The 20,586-nt window shown below is 38.8% G+C and overlaps 1 protein-coding gene across 4 annotated transcripts in view; it reads left to right on the top strand.

The window, feature by feature from the left end:
• The window catches only part of ARHGEF7 (Rho guanine nucleotide exchange factor 7), an 83,606-nt gene that overhangs the window by 39,450 nt on the left and 23,570 nt on the right, over positions 1–20,586 (top strand). For all 4 annotated transcript variants that reach the window (XM_035901152.1, XM_035901149.1, XM_035901150.1 and 1 more), the window contains exons 9-16: positions 7,160–7,298; positions 8,177–8,236; positions 9,328–9,474; positions 11,360–11,446; positions 14,818–14,896; positions 16,260–16,399; positions 17,066–17,290; positions 19,256–19,349. In XM_035901152.1, the coding sequence (XP_035757045.1) occupies positions 7,160–7,298; positions 8,177–8,236; positions 9,328–9,474; positions 11,360–11,446; positions 14,818–14,896; positions 16,260–16,399; positions 17,066–17,290; positions 19,256–19,349 (971 nt within the window). The remainder of the gene's footprint in view (positions 1–7,159; positions 7,299–8,176; positions 8,237–9,327; positions 9,475–11,359; positions 11,447–14,817; positions 14,897–16,259; positions 16,400–17,065; positions 17,291–19,255; positions 19,350–20,586) is intronic.

Here is a 20,586-nt window from a genome sequence, read left to right as displayed (position 1 = left end):
CATATGTATAGATAAAACCTGATAATACTAACTCAGAATTATTTTGGACTTCTAGTCAAAAGCTTCTTTTTTGAATAGCATTTTTATGAACTTGATTCTAAATAGCAGTACTTGAGATGGGGCTGGAGATTTAAAATAGGCATTCAATTGGAATGTGACTTTTTTTAAAGGCCATTCAGTATGAATGCCAGCCTGTGTTTCCTCTTTCTTTTCTTTGTCACTTGCTTCTTGGTCATATGTAGCAGCAACATGGAGGCTTTTATTCAGTTAGTACAAAATAAGAGTGTGTGTGCGTATATATGTTCATATATGTGCATTTGGGGGCAAAGGGGGTTAATTATATTACTTAACGAATAAGAGATTTTTCATGTTCAAATCTTCAAAGCCACACGTCTGTCATTTCCTTAAGTTAATAATTAATAGTAAAACTATTGAAACGAATATCATTAGAGACCTGAATGTATGTGAATATGCAGAAATGGGAATAAAACCGAATACAGCCCATACAGGAGTTCAGAGTCCAGAGCTGCATGTTTCTGAGGTTGTATTTGCCTCTGATAATCACAACAACAACTTCTATTAAGTTTGGGAACAGATTCTCTTCTTTGTTCCAGTTGTGGCACTGTAAGTTTTATCCAGGTGTTACAGTTGGTACTCAAAATAATTTATCCCATTTCATACAGTCTTGAAATGTGATAGGTACTTTTTGTCTCAGGAATTGTTTCAGGGCCATTGCATTTTTTTCCAGAATTAAAATTCTTTCTGTGTAATGAATCAAAAATTGTGAAGAATCGAGTCATTTTTCCTTAGGTCTGTTGTCATGTCTTGTAATTGTGTCTTAGCCACTGGCTAGAGCTGAAGAGGTGGAGTTCGTCAGGTACAGGTACTGAGTGGTGGCTCTTGCAGAGATCAGTGATTTGCCAGCTTGTTCTCCTTGTTCCCTTCTCTCACAGTGGCTATAGTGCCACTGTACGCAGTCCCTATTTTATTTGCTTTATTCCTGTATACAGTCGTACCTCTTTGGCTGCATCGTATGAGGTTTCAGATTCTAATATCCCTTAGCTTTTTTTGAGAATCCCAGTTCAAGTCCAAGGGTAGGTGTTATTTTTGGAGAGAATCTTGCTAGCTGGTGAGAGCAGGACTGCCTTGAGGGTGTAGTGTTTAGTCAAAGTAGTGTTGATTGCTGTGTGTGCTTCTGATCATAGACATATGCTTGCCTTCCAGTAAGAGAAGAAACAGGATGAGCAACCTAAGGCATGAAAAAATGAATTTCCCTCAAATAAATTTAAAAACCTCAGTTGGATACAAAGTACAGAAATGGATAATGGCAGTGGAGTAAGGAGTCCCAGGAACATGAGATGTTGCCTTCCTGGGGAAGATCACCAGCCACAAAGTTCAGTGCAAGGGGAAACTCCAGCAAAGAAAAGGAGGCAGAAGCTAGGACTGGGACTTTGTGGACTGCATCCAAAATGACAAGAGGAAAGATATTTGAGTATAGAACTCATTACAGGGTGGATAGCATAATGGGGGGGGGGGAAAAAAGTCTGAACAGTCGACATAAAACTCTTCTGAAGAAATACAGAGTACAGACCCAATGTAATCTGCATTAAGTATGTAATTATTGGGGGGAGGTTTCTAAGCTTTTTTACTTTGTTTAAACAACACTGTGATTATTTTAAAACAAAAGGGAAGAAAAATGTTTCCAAAAGCAAATGTAATTTGATGAAAAGGTAGCTAAAAATTAGTAATATAAGCCTACTTTCTTAATTCTGCAAAGTGGCAAGTGTCGAGCCAGTTCTCAGCGGAAGCAAGTGATTCACAAACTTTTGCTTGTTCAAACATTAATTTCGCTAGATTCTTCTGTTCTCTTAGATAACATGTCCTAAGCATATTCTGCACTTGCATCACAGACCTAGCAGTCTGGATAAAATCTGTGGAGCTGAAACATCACAATTACTCTGAGTAACTGGAGCGAGGAATACAGATCAGCTTGAGTCAGAAAACTCTTTGTGCCTCCCCCACTTTGGTGCATCCCTGAGCCTGCAAGTGTGCAGGCTGATGTCATACGCCAAGCAACAGTCCCTGGGAGAGGAGCTTGACTGGGAAGTTTAGCGCTAGGAAATTAAAAGCCGCAGTTGAGGGGTTGCTGAGCCAAGCTGTGCCACAACGCTCTCAAAATGCGGTGCCTCTGTGCAGTCCTCAGACCCCTCAGCAGTGATAGCTCCTGCTCCATCTATTACAAACAGAGACCTGCTTCAGAAGTGTAAGTTGTAATTTTAAATGTATATGGTTTTAGTTCCTGGATGTGCTTTCTTCAAGTTTAAATGGCTTTTTTTTTTTTTTTTCTTTTTGCCTTCTGCTACTGTAGGCACATCTGAACTTGTTTTCTTCCCTCCCCCCAGTCTGATTTGCAGCTTTTGAGGCAGCTGTACTAAGGAAGATTTGAATATATTTATAGGGCTTAAAGACACTTTTCATGGTAACCTTTAAAATATCTCAAGCTGTGAATGAACTTTAGTTTGGAGTGGGGAGAACTCTTCAGCTTGAGATTTCAGGATAAATGAAGCACAGCACTTTTGTATGCTTCTCTGCATTTTGTTCTGTAAAAATGACACAAGTAGTGAATTCAAATCTCAGCTGCCTCATTCTGAAAAGCTACTTATTTAGGCAGTTGTGACTAAGTTGATGATTTCACTGTTGAAAAGTTTTTCCTGTTCAGCTAAATTATACCTTTTTTTTTTTTTAAAAAAACGTACTGCTTAGCTGTGGGCCAGAGTTGTATTTAGCATATACTGCCTGGGAGAGCGTGGTCCTTGCAGGCATCAACTGAAATTGTGACATGAAAGAGCCATTGTCTTTGGCAAAGCAGCTGCGCTCTTAAGCTAACACCACTGACTTTTAAGCTGCTATTAATTAAAACAGAGTTGTGAGCCGTTGTTCTATTCAAACAATATTTTAACCGAGCCGTATTTTGCTGAAAGTAAACGTTTCCATTATGTTCTGTATTGTATTCATCCTCTGTGAATAAATGAAGGATGCTCACTTCCAAGCTTTGAGCTAAAGTAACATCCATTTTGCCAGATATTTTATGTCCATGAAGCTGCATAGGTAGCAGGTTGGTATAGCACGAGTAGACTGCTAACGGGGTCTGCATGATGGAACTGCTCAGACAAAGTTTTGGGTACTGTTGTATTAAAAGAATGTGTGTGTGTTCATACTAGAGTTTGAACAGGTGGGCATGTCAGGACTTGTCAGAAGGAAGCACAGAAGGGTATGAAAGAAAACATTGTCCTCCTGGGAATGTTGGGAGGAAAACTACGTCATTCAGTTTTAATTACACCTGTTAACACTGCTTGGGTGTAAAAGGCTTCCTGATGATGTCACTGCTAAGCGTGTTTTTCAGGACTTCATGTACATTTCCAGTGAGCTAAGGTTTAAACTTGCTCTGTAGGTTCCTATAGTGTGATTAAATAAAAAGGAGGTGATAAACAACCTATCTTGTGTTAACATGGCTTGGAAACAGCTGCAACATTGTGTGACCACAGAGTGTGGTTAGTTAAAGGAATTGCAGAGTAGACAGCGAAATCAAGATAGTATCAGGTTTGTATTTCAGGTTTCCAAGTAATTGATTTGAATTCAGGCTACAGTGAGTTTTTTTCCTGTTTTCAGGCGCATCTGTTTTGTAATGCCAAAGTCGGGAAGAAATGGTACAGTGATAATGAAAATGAGAAATGCGAATGTGGGTGAAATGGTAACCAATGTTCCTCCTACTGTAGAAGCATTAAATTAAAAAAAAGACACAAAAAGCCAAAAAAAAAAAAGCATTGTGTTAATGAATAGCTCAGCAAATACCATTTATATAATGCATTTGTCTGCACCCAGCAGCGTGGAGATAGCCGAAGCAAATAGGAATGAGGATTTTTGCGTCTCTGCAATCTCAAGGCAAAAATCAGGCTGTTCAGAACAATGTTAAATTGAACGCCCTGGGGTATTTGCGATTGGCATGTCCTGTAGAGTGTACTGGTATGTTGTGGAGAAAAGAGAAGCTGTGTAGACAGGCGTGTGGGTTGTGCTGCCTGAAATGGGGAAGAAGAGCAGATACATGTAAAGGGAGTAGTTGATAAAGTTAGGCAGCAGGGGCTGCACATCGGGCTGAAGCAAACAAAATGCAAAGAATGAGTTTAACCGTTTGCTCAGAGATCCATATCAAGTACCATAGGTACTCTGACTTTGATGCTGACACAGGTGGGGATGCTTACAGGGAGAATTGATGGACAGAACAAAAAAAAGCAGCAGTGTACACATGATCAGTGTCATATACACAGTGAATTGAAATTTAAAACCACTCAGTGCCTTGAGACAGAAGGGCTTTCCACAGATGAGCTTTGATAAAGCTTTCTGTGGAAACTGGGTGCTGTACCCTTGTTTGTCCACCCCATCACTTTGCTGGAAACAGCTGCTTCCCTTGAACCAAGTCAGGAGAAGAGGATGTGCCACCACCCTGTAGCCACTTGGCTTAGTGTTTCTGCGAATTAGCCTGAATCCTCAGTGAGCGAGTAGCAGGTAACCCTGTAAAACCAAAACATAAGTACAAGTCAAAAATACTTAATCTCTTTTAGGATGCCACCAGAACCAGTTGTCAAGTTCTGGAGTTTGGTGTGATTTTTTTTTTTTTTTTTTTTTTTTTTTTTTTTTTTTTAATGCTGACTAATGCTTTGTTTTAATGCTGTGACTAAGAAAGTGTAAGGCAAAGGAGGTCTTCAAGCTCTAGGTATTCCAAGTTGGCCAGCTTTCTAGCTTAAATTTGGATTTAAGAAGTAAAAGTACTCAGGTTTATCTGTGGTGCATTATTATAGTTTTTCCATGCAAGGTAACTGTAAGAGGTTTTTCAGTGGGTTTTAATTTTGGCTAAAACCTGATCACATCAGAAGCTGATTTTAGGAGGCCTGGAGTTGCTAATACATGTCACTTGAGAGGAATGCAGCAAGGTCTGCCTGGTGGAGCTGTGGGCATTCTTAAGGGTGCCCAGCCATTCTCTTTGCACCTCTAAAATGCAAAGCAGGTGCTGGGAAATCCCCTTGCCCAATTTCTCAACTCTGCAGTTGAGTATAGCAGAAATTGCACACACGCATGCACCGAGGAGTGCCTGGGCCTGGTTAGAAGGGAGGTGAAGTGTTCTGAAAGAGGTTGTGTAAGGTTGTGTCAGACCTGACAATTCAGAAACAGTGCTGGGTATATTCAAGTAAGGTAGTGTAAGTAAATACCAATTAACTAATCTGAAGACAAGTAAACATTGGAGTAAACTGTATGGAAAAGTACCTTCTCTTCTGTGAGCTTGGGGGAAGCTTTAGCAGCTGGGACAAGAGAGAGCCAGGTGGGATGGTGGGTGGAGCACTTGGGATGGGAAGGTCACGGTTCATGTTCTGGTTCTGCTCTCTTCGTGTATTTGGACAAATGGCATTAATAAGCAAAGCGTAACTTGTTCTGAAATGGGAAGGAGTGTGCGTATGTCTTGAGAGAGGTAGGGAGGTCTGTTTTGTCTTAATTTATGTAATGCTTTTATATAGCATGACTCACTGATAATTGAGCACGTGTGTTATGGAAGTCTCCTATCTGTGTTTTTCCCTAGGGAAATGGAGCAGGTCAAGATTTGCTTTCACTTCTGCATGGCAACACTATGCCCTAAGTTTGGAAATCCTTGCCCCTTCTCTTTTTGTTAATGTGGCCATAATGTACAAGTTTCCCTCCTTTATTGCTGTTTGGTGTTTGACACTTCTTACAGTTTCTAAAATTAATCTGGTAGCAGCTAAGGCTTCCTTTTAAAATGAGACTATGCCAATAACCAAGGAGGGGAAAGAAATTTAAGTAGTAATTCTGACTTAAGGGAGCGTAATGGTATTAATCAGTAAGGACTTTCAGGATATCGTAGAGTAGAATTTACACAATTGTCACATGAGAGTAGTGGGTTTTGTTGGGGTTTTTTTTGAGAACTAGTTAATTTACTGTAAGAAGGGCTCAAAACATGAACAACCCTAGACAGACATCTAGAATGGCACAGCTTTAATGCAAGAAGATGTTATCTTTTTAATAAGCAGCTTTCTGAAGTTCCTTTGTTTAGATTTTTTGTTTAGAATCTCATGATCTTCTGCAGCTTGTGTTTTCTGAAGCCTGGAAATCAGCCCAGGTGCTGCTGTACCTTTCTTTCCCCACGGAGAGGGCTCATTTTGTTCCTGGTCATTTAAACTCTAGAAACATCTGCTTTACAAGGAAGCAGAAGATACAGCTATTTTAATTTTCCTTGATAGCAAGGTGAGCTGAAATGCCCAGGATGCGCTGCTTTAACTGAATTAATATAAAAAGTTGAGAGGCTGGGCCGGTTCTTAGCAATGATTCAAATATGAAAGACTGGATAGGTGAAGTTGCAGCTCATGATATTTGGAGAGCGTGGATTTCTTACAGCAGCTTTGCTGTCAAAACAAGTGTGTTGTGTAAGTGCACCCTCAGTGAAACCCTAATTTGTTTGAGAATAGATTGCACACTAATTATTTCTACTATGGTCTACCATTTGTATGGCTGTTGGTTAGTTGGTCATTTTGCAATAACACCTTGCATGTGTGAGATGAGATCATTAAACAAGTAAGTGTGGGAGGAAAAATGGTTCTAAAACATTCTGTGTCTTGCCATTAGTGCCTGACACCTTGAAAATTACAAGGCTTGATTAAATATGAAGCCATTAACTCATTTATGCTTGTGTATTACCTCTATAAACCACTTCTAAGGTCAGATGTCATTTTACTAGAATAAAGAGCTGAGTAATAAAATAAAGAGCAAACTGCTTTATGCTGTAATCGTTGCTCGGATGGGGTAGCATTTAGGAGCTGTCTTTGAGCATCAGTTGCCTAGAATGGTGGATTTGATCCTATGTCTGTTGTTCTCTGGGTGGGCCCCAAATCTGCAGATGTCTTTGTTCCTGTATTTTATTTAATGCAGAAACTGATTGCAGCACTTAAGTTGTACTTGAACTACTTTTTGATTTATTTGGCCTCTTGTTTTATTGGGAGAATTCATTGCGGATGAAAGACTGAAGTGAAGAATCCAATGTAATTTTAATTGTCTTGGTAATTTGATCTTAATTTGCTTAAATATCTTGTGCACACAGTGAGGAGCTAGGAGAATTCATGGAGATGAAAGGTGCCAACAGCCCTGGGATCCTTGTACTGACCACGGGCCTCAGCAAACCTTTTATGCGTCTGGATAAATACCCCACGTTACTCAAAGAACTTGAAAGGCACATGGAGGTATATCTTATCAGCATTTATGTTCCAGCTTAATGATGATTTGACAACAATTATTTTAAAGGTACATGTCAAACATGATGGGACCCAAAATTGCATTTGTTTGCTCTTCCGTCAGCCTTCTAAAATATTGGGCTGCAATGGTTTAAAACTTGGTGCAGGAAGACTTCCTGTAAAAGCTAAATGTTTAAAGTAAAACTAGCCAGAGAAGCTAATCTTCACTCCTAGAAGAGTCTTGCAGGGTCTTTGACTTGACATTGAATGTGTCTCTTGCATACTACTTGAGGCTACTTTATCTTGTAGAAGGAGTGCTGCTTCTCACCTTAGGACCTCAGTGTGTCAAACATGTCCCAAAATAGTCCCTTTGACTTCCACCGAACACTCTCCAAAAATGATCTTTCCACTACAGGAAGGTGTTTGAGGAGCTGCTTCTTTCCACCTTTGCATTTTATAGGTTAGATTTTTGGAGTGTGAAGGAGGGAGAGAAATAGAAAGCGTATGGGTCTTTTGTCACACAATTTGGTTTGCCAGTCAGTGGCAATGGGACATACTAGTCTGTAAGGAATCTAGTTTGTGACAAAGCTAATATACCAAATAAAACTCTCTAAAATAAACACTTTCCTATTAGGATTCCAAAATTTCTTGTCGATTAAACTTCCTTGGCTCTATTTTAGGCATAAGTAGGATTGTTATAAGTGGCTCTTCATTTTTACTACAAGCCACCAGTGTTTGATATAAGGTGGCTGTGAAAAGAGAGCAGATAGGTCCACAACTTCTGTTTTACAGAATTGTTCGGTTTTTTAAGTTAAGCCTCTAAAAATTTATTTATTAATTTTACTAGAACTAGAGTTTTTATTGTATGTTTTCTCCGTTGTTTTTAGGACTATCATCCGGATCGTCCAGATATTCAAAAATCCATGACTGCCTTCAAAAATCTTTCTGTAAGAGTGATTTAAAAATGTATATTTCGAGTAGAATGTTTTCTAATTTCAGGCCCCTCTATTGCTTTAAAAAAGCAAAGCTTTTTTGTAAATGCTCATACAAGAAATTTTTGAAAACCTGGAAATTGATGCTGTTTGTGGGCAGAGCTAAGAATGGCAATTTGCTGGGGACTTACATTGACTACTGATCTAAGAGCCACGCAAGCATTCTGCACCTCTTGGTCTGCCCTCTCACTCATGGTTTGTCTCCCTTTCTACTAGCGATAGCATAACTAGTATGCTGAAGAAGGGTATACCTTGAGTATATCTTGAGGTTTTTCTAAAGTGCATTCCTTCTAGGGGAATGGTGTTGGAGTTGTGGGAGAGAGGGTGAAGGGAAAAGTGCTAGTGAAGTTCAGAAGATGTAAAACTTCTAGTAATAATTGAAGTAGGATGCCTCATTTGAACAGATAAGCTGTCTGTTACTGTCTTTTTAAAAGTCCGTTGCAATGAACATATATTTAATGCAATCTCAGTTACAATAAACTTCATGTTTTGTGTTTCCTGTTAGGAGTGTGTGCTGGTGGTAACCTGGCATTTTCTATTTTTTATTTTTTAAAGCAAAAATTAGTGTTATCCGTGTTCAGAAGAGGTTTGGGGTTCCCATTCTGTTGGGTGCTTTATAAACAACAGGAAACGATTCTTGTTGAGAAAAATTCAAATGAATGGGAGTACAGCCAGTAGAGCAGGTTGGAGACATTTAATAAAAACAGTAACACAAAGTTATACGCACTCACGGCTTGCACATTTGGTGTGGTTCTTTTTACTAAAGAAAGATGCTTTGTTATACAGTGATGTGTATTCATGATAGCTGTGCTACTCTCTTCTGCTGAGCCTATCTGGTTTGGGTTGGAAGTACAAAAATTTAAAATGTAAAGGAGAAATTTGAGAAACAGAGCTATGACTATTAGTCATCTAAATGAAAATGTTTCAAGTTAGGTGCTGTCTTCTGCATACTACAAGCACAACAGTAAATGCAGCTGTACTGGTATTTCTACCCTTAACCTGCTTATAGAGTTGATAGAGATGGTACTTCTCCCTATGTTTGTTAGGCACAATGTCAAGAAGTACGGAAACGGAAAGAACTTGAACTACAAATACTGACAGAAGCTATCCGTTGTTGGGAGGGAGAGGATATTAAAACACTCGGCAGTGTGATTTACATGTCCCAGGTCATGATTCAGTGTGCTGGAAGCGAGGTAACGTACTTTTCATCTTTACTGTTGGCCTTTTCTTCCATTTTGAATAAAATTAATTATAATCATTATGCAGCGGAAATAAACAGAATGCTTCAGAGATATTAATGTAGACTAAAATCTTTCAATACAGATTTAAGGCTTTTATTACAAAATGCAAAATAAATTTCCTGGAAGATGGAAGGTCTCATCTGCAAAATTTACTGGAAAATAACCAAATATAGCAGTTACAAACATTGTAAGATGGTTTTGCAGGGCTGTTTTCAGTGTGCATAGTTAAATAGGATTTTCCACGTGTAGTTACGTTACAGGATCGTTTTCCACAGCAGTTATTACAGTGTGTTTTAAATAACAAAAAAATGACAAGTTTTGTATTATAAGGTATCTGCGGCACACTTTTTTCTCACTGTTTTGGGCACTTTGCTCAAGTACTAAACTTTAAAATACAGGCTTAAGAATCAAATGGGTTTGGAGAAACAGAATAAGAAGAGACATCAGAAAGTCAAAGGTAACACTGCAAAGTCTGGGGTGAGTTTTTAAAAAACAAAAAGCCACAAAGAAAAGTTTGTCCTACCAGAAATAATGTTTAAATAATCTTAGAAGCAAGTGCTAACAGAAAGGAACCATTACACAGATTAGTGATGTGTTTTTACTGTCACTTGTTCCCCTGTAAAATCAACAAAGCTTTGAACTTCGTGGGGGCTTCTGAATTGCAACCTCATTCAGTCAGTTTCCTCCCTTAGAATAAAGATTTCCATAAATATGAAGAAAGATAAAAGTGTTTATGCAAGTGAATATTTCAGAATTCATGACCTGATCTTTCTGTCAGATATTTTGTTAGGTGTTAAAATAAGTAAAAAAGATTCAGTAGAGCTGATAGTGCATCTTCTGCAGTCATGTCTCTTCTTGTAGTCTTCAAAACAAAACAAAACACCACCCTGCTCCCTGCTCTCATCATGAGCTAAAATGCCAAACATAGTGGACTTTGAGAAATTTCTGCTTAGCATTACAGCTTTTTGACTAGCTATAGAACAGCTTCATCTGTGCAAGAGTAAGTGGTTTTGGTTTTGTCTTTTTTAATGATATCGACATTTATAAAGGCTTACTGAAAAACAGAAACTTTAAAACTTGGTAAGGACTTGTCTCGCAAAGATGCTTGAAATTGAGATGGTGGCTTTGTCAATGGATATATTTGTTTTGTCATAAAAACTAAAACATTATACCTTAATGCTTCTATCTTTCATTGATAGTTTGTAGCAGTAGATTGAGTAAACCTCCTTCTCCTTCCATAAAAACACCCCCAAAGCAAAAAACAAAGGACAACTTCATAAGTGGAACCAGCAGATTAAAACCAGAACAAAGTAATGAGTGTTTTTGTTGCGAATATAAGCATTATTACTTTTCTTTTATCTTCTTTTTCTACTTTGGGGCATAATCCAACATCATGCAAAAATGATCTCTCCAATTTGAGAGACCATGGTCTTGACATTACCGTAACAGTATCCATCTAAATTATATTAAGAAATGTATCCAATGTGTAATTTTGGTTTTGCTGAAATCTTCAAAACAGTTGTTATCATATTAAACAAGGTCAGTATTTTACCCAGACTGTACAATTTCTGTTTTAAAATAGTAGACTGTACTCTCCAGAAAGAAGTATAGGCATGTGTTACTAGCACGTTTCAAATAGAAAATCAAATAATTCTGACCTTTTTTTTAACACTTAAAATTCTGTGGAGAGTTAATTTTGCCAGGAGCACATATTTGTGGAGGAATTACGGAGTTGTAACATCGATGGTAGTTTTTAACAATATGAAACAGAAAAAGGAGGGGGGGGAGGAGGCTTGTGATGTTGTATTTACTCTTTCATTTTCTTTTTTTTGATAAGGAAAAGAATGAAAGGTATCTTCTTCTCTTCCCTAACATTTTGCTAATGTTGTCTGCCAGCCCGAGAATGAGTGGGTTTATCTATCAGGTAAAGTAATACATGTACATATGTGTATAAGTGTGTTGGGGGTGTGTGGCTTTTTCTTAATGATATTGGAAGGATTAGAAAAATTGGAAGGATTATTAAACTGCTGCATTTATAAAGATAAAAGGTAATTTCTGCAATAAGAACTGGTAATCTGTGTTACTTTATAACACAGATGGAAGCCTGGGTATGATTTTTGCAGCAAGGGTGTTTTTTACCTTGTTAGCATGAGCTAATTAGAGGAACTGTTGGTAGTTTTTTAGATCTACATAGGAAAACAATGCTGTTAAACAGGTTAGTTGGTGCTCTTCTGACTGCTACCTAAGTCTCACTAAATCTGTACAGCACTCCTAAGCTTGCATTGGTGTGAGTTAGGCTGTGCTACCATTGGTTTCTTTAGGTGCATCTACATTAGTGTTTTATCTTTGAATCAGCAAAGCTCTTTTGAAATGAATCATCTGATTTTCCCTCTTTACCAATATTTGAGTCACAGTGTAGACATAGTCTCAGGGCTCAGACTGGACTCCATCCGGAGGAAGCTGAACGGGAAGGTGTGCTCCAAAAGTGCAGTTGAGCTGCTTCAACTACTGGAGCAGATCAAGTACATGGATTGTATTCAGTCCATAGCCCCAGCCTAGAGCTGGCCCAGTGTAACAACACCCAGGTCCTTATCACCAGGTGTTTCACTTCACAAATCCACTACTTGCTGCTGGTAGACATGGTCTTTGAGCTCTCTAGCAAGTTTCTCAGCTGAATACTTCTTGCCTGTTTCCCCAACGCAGAAATAGAGCAACTCTTCTATAGTGCAGGAGCATCACTGTCGATTGGGTTGGCACCCCTGTAGCTCTAGGACATGTTTTGCAGAAGCATTTGCATTTTGAGTGTGTCATTCCAAAGACCCTGAGAGGTGAAGTAAAAGCAAGTGCACAGTCCATGAGTTTCTGAAATCCTTAAAATGTTCATCAAGTATTGTTATGTGGTTTCCAGACATCACAGTAAACCACCAAAAGTTATAAAAGGAGCCCTGAGATTTCACTTGCTGTAAGTACTTCTGTAAATCAGGCTCTCGAGCAGTTTGTTCCTTTCTCCTGAGCAGTGATTTGTCTGCTGTGAAGGAATGCTGAAGCATAGTCATTCCAGGTTCCTACCGGATAGGATACATCCAGTCACAGACTGTGTGACTTTAAGAGCAATTAAATTCCAAAATTCATGTTTGGGTTCATATCTTACCTGCAGTGGTAGTAGCTGGATTTGTCTGAGATTGTGTTGCATTAGATGGTTCAATCGCACAATCAGATTTCTCTTAGCTTTCTCCTGCTCTTCAGAATTTTTGGCCAGTGCTTTGTCCTAACATGGATGGAGAAAAGATAGGCCTTTTTGAAGGCAGGTGAGCTCTATCTGAAGTGGCACATCCAGAATTCTTGAAGAACGAAGATTCTTGTGTACTGGTTACAAAGGCAATGGACTGGAAATTTAGTGTGTTAGCAAACAAACTGTGAAATTAAACAATGAATCTGTCAGGCTTAATTTTGCTCTCCTTTTGTACATCCCATTTCTTCCTCCTCTCTCCCACCTTGTCCCCCAGGTGCACAGCATTGTTCAGTAAATAAGCAATTTTCTGTGCATTTGTCTTCAGCTTCTGCTCAGTATGGCCACAGCCTTCTCTTATTGTTTGTTCTCCAACCCTCTGTTGAATGCAAAACTTAATTTCCTCATAATCTCTCACGTGATTTTCCCAACAGTGAGAACTTCTCAAATATTAATGACTACATGTTTAGAGCAAGGCAAAATTTCTTCATCAGTGTTTGTGTCATCTGGATTGCATAATGTGGGCTGCCCAGACTTTTCTTCCAAGGTTCTTGTCTCAGAACTGGGATGGATACAGGCAGGAGATGATACAGCTCCTTCAGTCATTCCCAGGGAAACGATGCTACTAGAATTGGCCCCCTACACTGCACCCTCCCTTTATTTCGAATATTCCAATTATCAGCAGGCTTCAGATGTTCTGGTTGATAGTGCTGATATCTTCCACATGAGCTGATTGGGCAAACTTCTAGCAGTGGTAAACAGAAGTTACAAGGGACACAAACCATACTTTACAAGATGGCTTCACAATTTTGTTGAAAGAAAGGGAATATGAATGATTCATTAGTTCAGTTCCATTTTTCTGTGTTTTGCTGACTTAGTACTTTTTCTCTGCATGTAGCTCAGGTGATCTTTGTTCTGTCACCAGTCTTTTGCTTGGTGTATCCCCATATTCCCCCTTCACCTACGTCACCAGTTCTTGCACCTTGCTTTCATTGTGGCTGTGTGCTCTGTTATTCATGACCCAGCAAACACGGAAAAACAGAAGCAAGAATTTCAGGTTGCAGTGTAGTGCGTAACACCACCATGTTTCCTTCAGTGGAAAAATGCAAAAAACCTGTTCCTTTCTCTTTGGCATTTTGGGCTTGAGCATGCTCTGTGCATACAGAATATTAAGTGATTTTTAGTTTCCAAACTTCTAAGAAACCTTTGTCCATTCTGCAGAAAGAAAGGGGAAAAAAAAAAAGTTGGGGTGTGGTTTTGGGTTTTTTTTCCCCCTCCATTGGAGCCAAAATTCCACAGTACGCCGTATTTGCACTTCTGCCAGCATGTGCTGAATAGTGTTTCTGTGCAGGAGAATACAGGATCTGTCTTAAAGAACTTTATTATTAAAGCTGCATTTTTGGCAAACCCTTTCATCCTGACAATATTCAGTCTTACTTACTCTTCTGTGTTTCTGCAGGGTCAGAAAGTTATCCTAAACTGACTTTTTTTTTCCAGCTTGACTGGGTTTAAAATGAGAGGCTATATTCTGCGAAATTAGTATGTTCTTCTGAAACTTTACAAACTTAAAGGTGCTTTTACTGCTTTTGTTTTCTTTCCCCAAATATTTCTGTGACTGAATCTGTAGTAAGATTATCAGCAACACAAATCTTCAGTAAATAATTGATGCATTTATTTAGTGAAATCTTCCCTTCTAAATCTATTTGTACCACAAACCTTATTTTGAGAGCTAATCAAACAGTTCACAAACAAATGTGCATAAAGATGAGTCACCATTCCCTCTAGTCATGTAATATGGATGACCCTGAAGGTCTCTGCTCCAAGAAACTGAGGCTATGATGAGTGACCACTATTGCATTTGTATGGATTTAATAGCCTGCATAGGTATCAAAGAGACTCATTGAAGTCTCAGGTGTCATTTGCAGAAGTTTGGCATGTTAAAAACTTCTGTTATGAGGTGTTTGTGTGGATTTTAAAATGTTTTTAAACCCAGCAGTGTGTGTGTTTGCCAATTTACTGTGTATGTCTTTGTTCAGTGCTTTAAGTTCATGTTTATTTTTTTTTAGGGAAAACTGCCAATGACAGGAATGACTATCACAAAGCTAGAAGACAGTGAAAACCATAAAAATGCATTTGAAATATCAGGTATTGACTGTAAATATTTCTATTTACCACTTACTCCAGGATGTGCTTGCTTCAAATATCAAATGTTCTGTCTGAACAGAGGGAAAGACTTTAACTGTGAGAGTGACCAAGCGCTAGCCCAGGTTGCCTGGAGAGATCTTCTTCCTTGGAGATACTCAAGAAGTGTCTCTCCATAGCTGTGGGCAACTGACTGTAGGCATCTGTGCTTGTAGAGGGGGTGGATGACCGACAGAGGTCCCTTCCAGCCTCAACCATCCTGTGGTTATACAAATTTTGTAAGGCAGCTACCTAGAGCCTCACTTGAAAGCTGCGTTCTACTGCTTATCTTAAGCAGTTAACAAACTGTCTTTGCATCCCCAAATTTCTGTATTGTAATGAATGGAGGCTATAACCTTGGAGAAGGTTCCTTTATGAAGCACTTCAAAGCATGCTACTGGCTGGAAGAAAAGAAATTCCAGAGGCTGTGGAAGAGCTTTAAGCAAGAATTTTCTTCTAGAAATGGTCCACTTCTTCCCTGAGGGACCTTTAGCATCTCTGCTAATGATGGTGGCTGTTGTGCTTACTTTGGGTAATTTTTCTCTGTTAAGTCATTTGTTTCAGCATGTACCTTATTTCCTTGGGGGATTTAAGGGACAATGGGAGCAGGGTCCACATGGTGGAGCTTCGTACCTTTACTCATTTCCTGAATCAATTCTGCCTCCAACCAAGTTGCATTTAAGTAATTTTGACCCTCTCAAGTGGCAGGCAGTATTGCACATCAGTGCTGTGAGGCAGAGGGGAAAAAGCTGTTGATGGTGCATGTTCTTCTGAGATAATAGCTATGCAGCTGACCTCAGATGAGGAATGTGATGGGCTAAAATGGAGTTAACAGCAGAAATTAAAGTAATCTTTGGTTAAGATTGCTTTCCGAAGTGACTTTTGCCTGAGCTTTAGTACCAGATTCAGACCAACTTTATGCCTTTTTCTGAGAGAAGATCAGTGAACTGTGTTTTATAACTTTTCCTGCACTGTAGCTTGTAGACTCAAGAATGACGTTTTAGGCCATATGCTGGCTTTCCTGGGGAAGATGGGGACATGTAAGGCTACTAGATGAGCCTGTTGCCTACAGTTATTTCTTATCATTAAAGGTTGTGTTTGATTATTAGGAGTGGGGGAAAAAAGGTCGAACTCCTATGCTCAGCACATGGAGATAATGCCTGTTACAACCTGGGAAAGTGAGATGGTGGTATACTGAAAAGACAGGTTAAAATTTTTGATTAGCACTTAAGGGATATAATGTTTTGGGAAATTAATATCTTTATAGTCATGTCAGATTAAGTTGTTTTTCTGTGATTTCCTACATCTTCTGTTCTCTGTTACCTAGGAAATATGATTGAAAGGATACTGGTGTCTTGTAACAACCAACAAGATTTGCATGAATGGGTGGATCACCTGCAGAAGCAAACCAAAGTCACAACTGTTGGGAATCCCACCATTAAACCTCACTCTGTGCCATCTCACACAGTAAGAAATAGCTTCTGGATTGAAGTGAATGAGCAGTGTATGCAGAATTAGGTTATCTGGCAAATATACCACTGTGTAAAGCATTTTTTTAGCCATTAGTAACAAGAACTTAATGTTATGACTGTAGTTTAATGGGTCAAAAGATCATTCTGTTTTTAATTGTGTGAACAAAGATTAAAATACTTAGATCTTGGTGTAATAGTTTAACAGGGTAAAATAAAAATCATTATCATTACTTGGTCAAAATAGAAGTAGTAATACATCACCATCTCTTAAGTATTCTTAGAACAGTAGGTTTTAATTGGTGATGTACTTGACAGGCTGTGGAGAAACAATGTCCTTAAGTACCTTCTTTTGGGTTCTGCCTTTGAGTTGTTGAATATGAATGGATCTAAATTTATCTCTGTCCTTAGTGGTGAGAGGAGTGGGAGCAGGGCTGCTTGTGGCTGTTCTTTCTTTAGTGCGTGCTCTGTGGTAGACAATAAAAATTCCTTTAAATTCCATTTTTTCCAAATGATAATTTAGTGCCAAAATTTTCAAAGGCCAGCTGGAATAAACCGAAGTACTAGATAGCAAGTGAGAGTATTTCATCAATCCTTTATTATAATATCCTTATTATGATAAAATGCTTTCTTTCCCTTCCCATCACCTTTGTGTCTTTGACAGCTTCCTTCCCATCCAGTAACACCCTCCAGTAAGCATTCAGACAGCAAGCCAATACCACTAACTCCTGCGTACCACACTCTCCCTCATCCGTCACATCATGGGACTCCACATACCACAATAAACTGGGGACCTCTGGAACCTCCGAAAACCCCCAAGCCTTGGAGTCTGAGCTGCTTGCGGCCTGCACCTCCATTACGGCCTTCAGCAGCTCTTTGTTATAAAGAGGTGAGATGCAGCAGCCAAGAAATAAGACTGTGTAGCAGGCCTACAATGGGATGTTTAACGTTCTTTTTTACACATCATTTTAGTTTTGTGCATGTTTTTATATAAAGATGATTTAACAGCCAGTGTTGAATCAATGGTAATGGACTAGTGAATGCCGTTTATTTCAAGCAGGGATTTAGTCTTGCAGCTCAGAAAATACTAAGGCTTGTTAGGAGAGGCTTCCGCCACCCTTCCCAAGTGCTTCCACTTATTTCCACTCTTTATCCAGTTTATAAATAAGATTTTTTTTTTTTTTCAAACTAGCAATTCCTTTATGTTGCTCATCTACGCTTATTGCAAAGTTAGTTGTTTGCTAAGCACACTGCAGAGTACCTAGGGTAAGGATCTTAATGGTGTTTCAAAGCGCTGTATCAAATCCTTCTAAACAGTTATGGTGGTATAATTGACTCTTGGTTCCTCGGTATTTATCATTATTACTAGGAACAATAGCATATTTTTTTTTAAAAAAATGGTAACTTTCAAAATATATGTAATGTTTTTGTACTCAGAAGAATCTGATGGCTAATGTTACTATTAGCAACAAAAAAAGCGCTTAGATTTTAAGATGCTGCTGTAGTTTTTAATTAGCATATGGTATGAAACAGGAATCTGTTCCAAGAGAAAATGTGGTGGTTTTAACCACAAAAAGATGGTGGCAGTAGGTTAATTTGGTCCTGCCACTTCATTTTGTGTGGTTTTGTAAATAGTAAGAAAATGCTAGATTTGTGTCGGCAGCCTGTGGGTATATAAGGAGGAGAATATTGAATGCTCTGTGGCTTGCTGATGTCTCCTCTTTCGGTGTATTTTTCATGATGCTAACTTAGTGTGAAGCAACAGGGCCCAGAAAGAATCATGTAGTCATGCCTAAGAACATTTTATTCTACAAGTGTGAGATGTTGACTGAAAAATTTTATTTTGCAGACATGTAAATTGCAGTTTCTTAGAAACTAAATGCTCTGCCCTGATATGGCCTGGCTGTGGTGGTGGGTTTTTTTTTGTGGTGGCTGTGTGTGACTTTTTTCCTTTCTTTTGTAAATCCCCTAAACAACAGGGAGAAAATTATGCAATTGGAATGTTAGTATTTAGGCTTAGTGGCTGCAAGAGGTTCTTCTGTTCGGCTGTACTATATGCTTATTTTGTAACAAATTAAATTCCTTTCATGTTTTCATGTGTAGGGCACTGAATTCTCCGAAGTGGTAAAATTTCAATCATCTTTACAGTGTTTAGCATACATTGATGTTCAAAACCTATCTTCATCTTCTTTGGTCTGTCCTGCTCATTCATCTTTTTACTTTCTTGTTCTGTATTTTTATAGAGGATGTCTTGTATCCTTAAGGTAAGGGGTAGACCAGTATATTCTTTTTGTTCCTATAACCCAGCATTGTTCCTGTAAATTAGCATGACCACATTTTGAGCAGAAGTCTGTATTTTTTGCTGTAATTTTTTTTTTTTTTTTTTTTTTTTGCTGTAGAGCTTTGTAAGAACAGACCTAAACATTTACAAATTCTGGCTTTGAAGAGTATACTACCTGCCAAGCTTCCTTGTTTAGGACCTTTTTTACCTGCTTCTAAGTAGACAAGTAAAATGAGTTGTCCCTTCAGAAGTTAAGGAAAAAAACCTGTGTTAATGTATGCCTGCCTCTTCCCTTCGCTCTAGCTCCCAAACAGCCTGCATGCTTTTGCAGCATCTTTTCTGTATATTTCTGTTAGTAGAACAGATAAAATACCTGACTCTGTGTATAGTTGGAGGAAGGGCAGAAAGGAAATCAGCCAGTTCAGGCAAATCAAATGTGCCAAAAAATTAGTAAACTGAATTTGGGTGCTTTTAAAAGATTTTTAGTTGATAACTCCTGTATACATCTTGGAAGTTAAACTTTTGAGATATTATAGAGACGCTTTACTCTTTATTTTTGTTTTCCCTGCACAGGATCTCAGTAAAAGCCCTAAAACCATGAAAAAGCTGCTTCCCAAACGCAAGCCAGAACGGAAGCCATCAGATGAAGAGTTTGCACTGAGAAAAAGTAAGAGGGACTTGACAAAAATGTCTGCATAATGGTTGGAATTAACATCAGTTTAAATTCTGTGAAAGTGAGATGTACAGTGTAAGCAAGTCGCTTGGTTTCCTCTCCCCTGTCAGGGGAGAGGGGGTAGGTATCTCCAGAGGATGGCTTGGTTTATTCACCTTAGGCAGTTGGGTCACGAGGGGATTACTTGCTTTCTAGAGTCTTAGCGTTGCCCACAGTGGAAGCATGCTTGTGAAGTGCCTATTTCTATTTGCTTGCTAGAGAGGGAGGTGGTGTTGACTATAGAGCCGTGTAAAGTTCACTAAGGCAAATATGTCTTCTAATACTGTAACAGCAATTTGAATATACTATCCCACATCTGCAGAATACTTAGTAGGTGTGTTCTTAAGTTGATCCTGGTAGGAGCTTCTGCTGAGTGTGGGTGTTGGAAAGCTGGGTATTGCTGGTTTGAAGACTAGTGGCTTCCACAGTGACTCTTTCTAAGATCCAACAGCCTGCTCTAATCTAGAAATAAGGTCATTTGCTAGTGTCTGTGTCTGGATAAATTGCAGAGCTTTAGACTGCTTGAAGCACTGAACCGAGAGAGATTGATGAATGTATAGAAAAACAGAAGGGTCAAAATCTGGATGTTGGGGTAGTTTTGGGTGAAAGGAACATTAATGTTACCAAGGAAACACAATATTCATTTATTTGTCAGGGTCACTCTAATTGTTCCTTATAAATTTGCATGAATGAATAATCCAATTACTTGTATGTATAAAAGACAGGGTATTTAATGTGAAGGCCAGACTGTTTTACCACAACTGTTGCTTCTCCGTCTGCCCTTTCCTCGTGGGCTTTTGAAGATGGAGGCTGTGCCTTGAATGTTCAATACATGAAGTGTGTTATCATGAACACCGTTGCTCACTGGTTTATGTAGGGTTGGAGAGAAAAAGCTTTTTCTCAGGTCACTGCTGATTTGTCTAAGTTAGAGGTCTGACTGTGATGTGAATTTAGTATGGCAGAGGTTGAAGTAGTGAATGGAACAGTCCTGAGTTCATGGATGTGCAACTGAACATTCAGAATGTTTTATCTCCTTACTGGAAAGTATCTGTTTAGGAAAAATCCAAGTATTGCAATACAGTATCATTCCAGATGTTGGGGACTGGAGGTTCAGTAGTTGTAATAACAGTGGTAAAGCTGTCAACTTGCAGATTTAGAAATTATTAAGGAACACTGAGTGAGAGAAGATGAG

Source organism: Egretta garzetta, unplaced genomic scaffold (genome assembly GCF_000687185.1).
Source record: "Egretta garzetta isolate BGI_Z169 unplaced genomic scaffold, ASM68718v1 scaffold168, whole genome shotgun sequence".
Taxonomy (NCBI): domain Eukaryota; kingdom Metazoa; phylum Chordata; class Aves; order Pelecaniformes; family Ardeidae; genus Egretta; species Egretta garzetta.
Note: the sequence above shows the minus strand (reverse complement) of the source record. Positions and strands in the feature narration are given on the sequence as shown.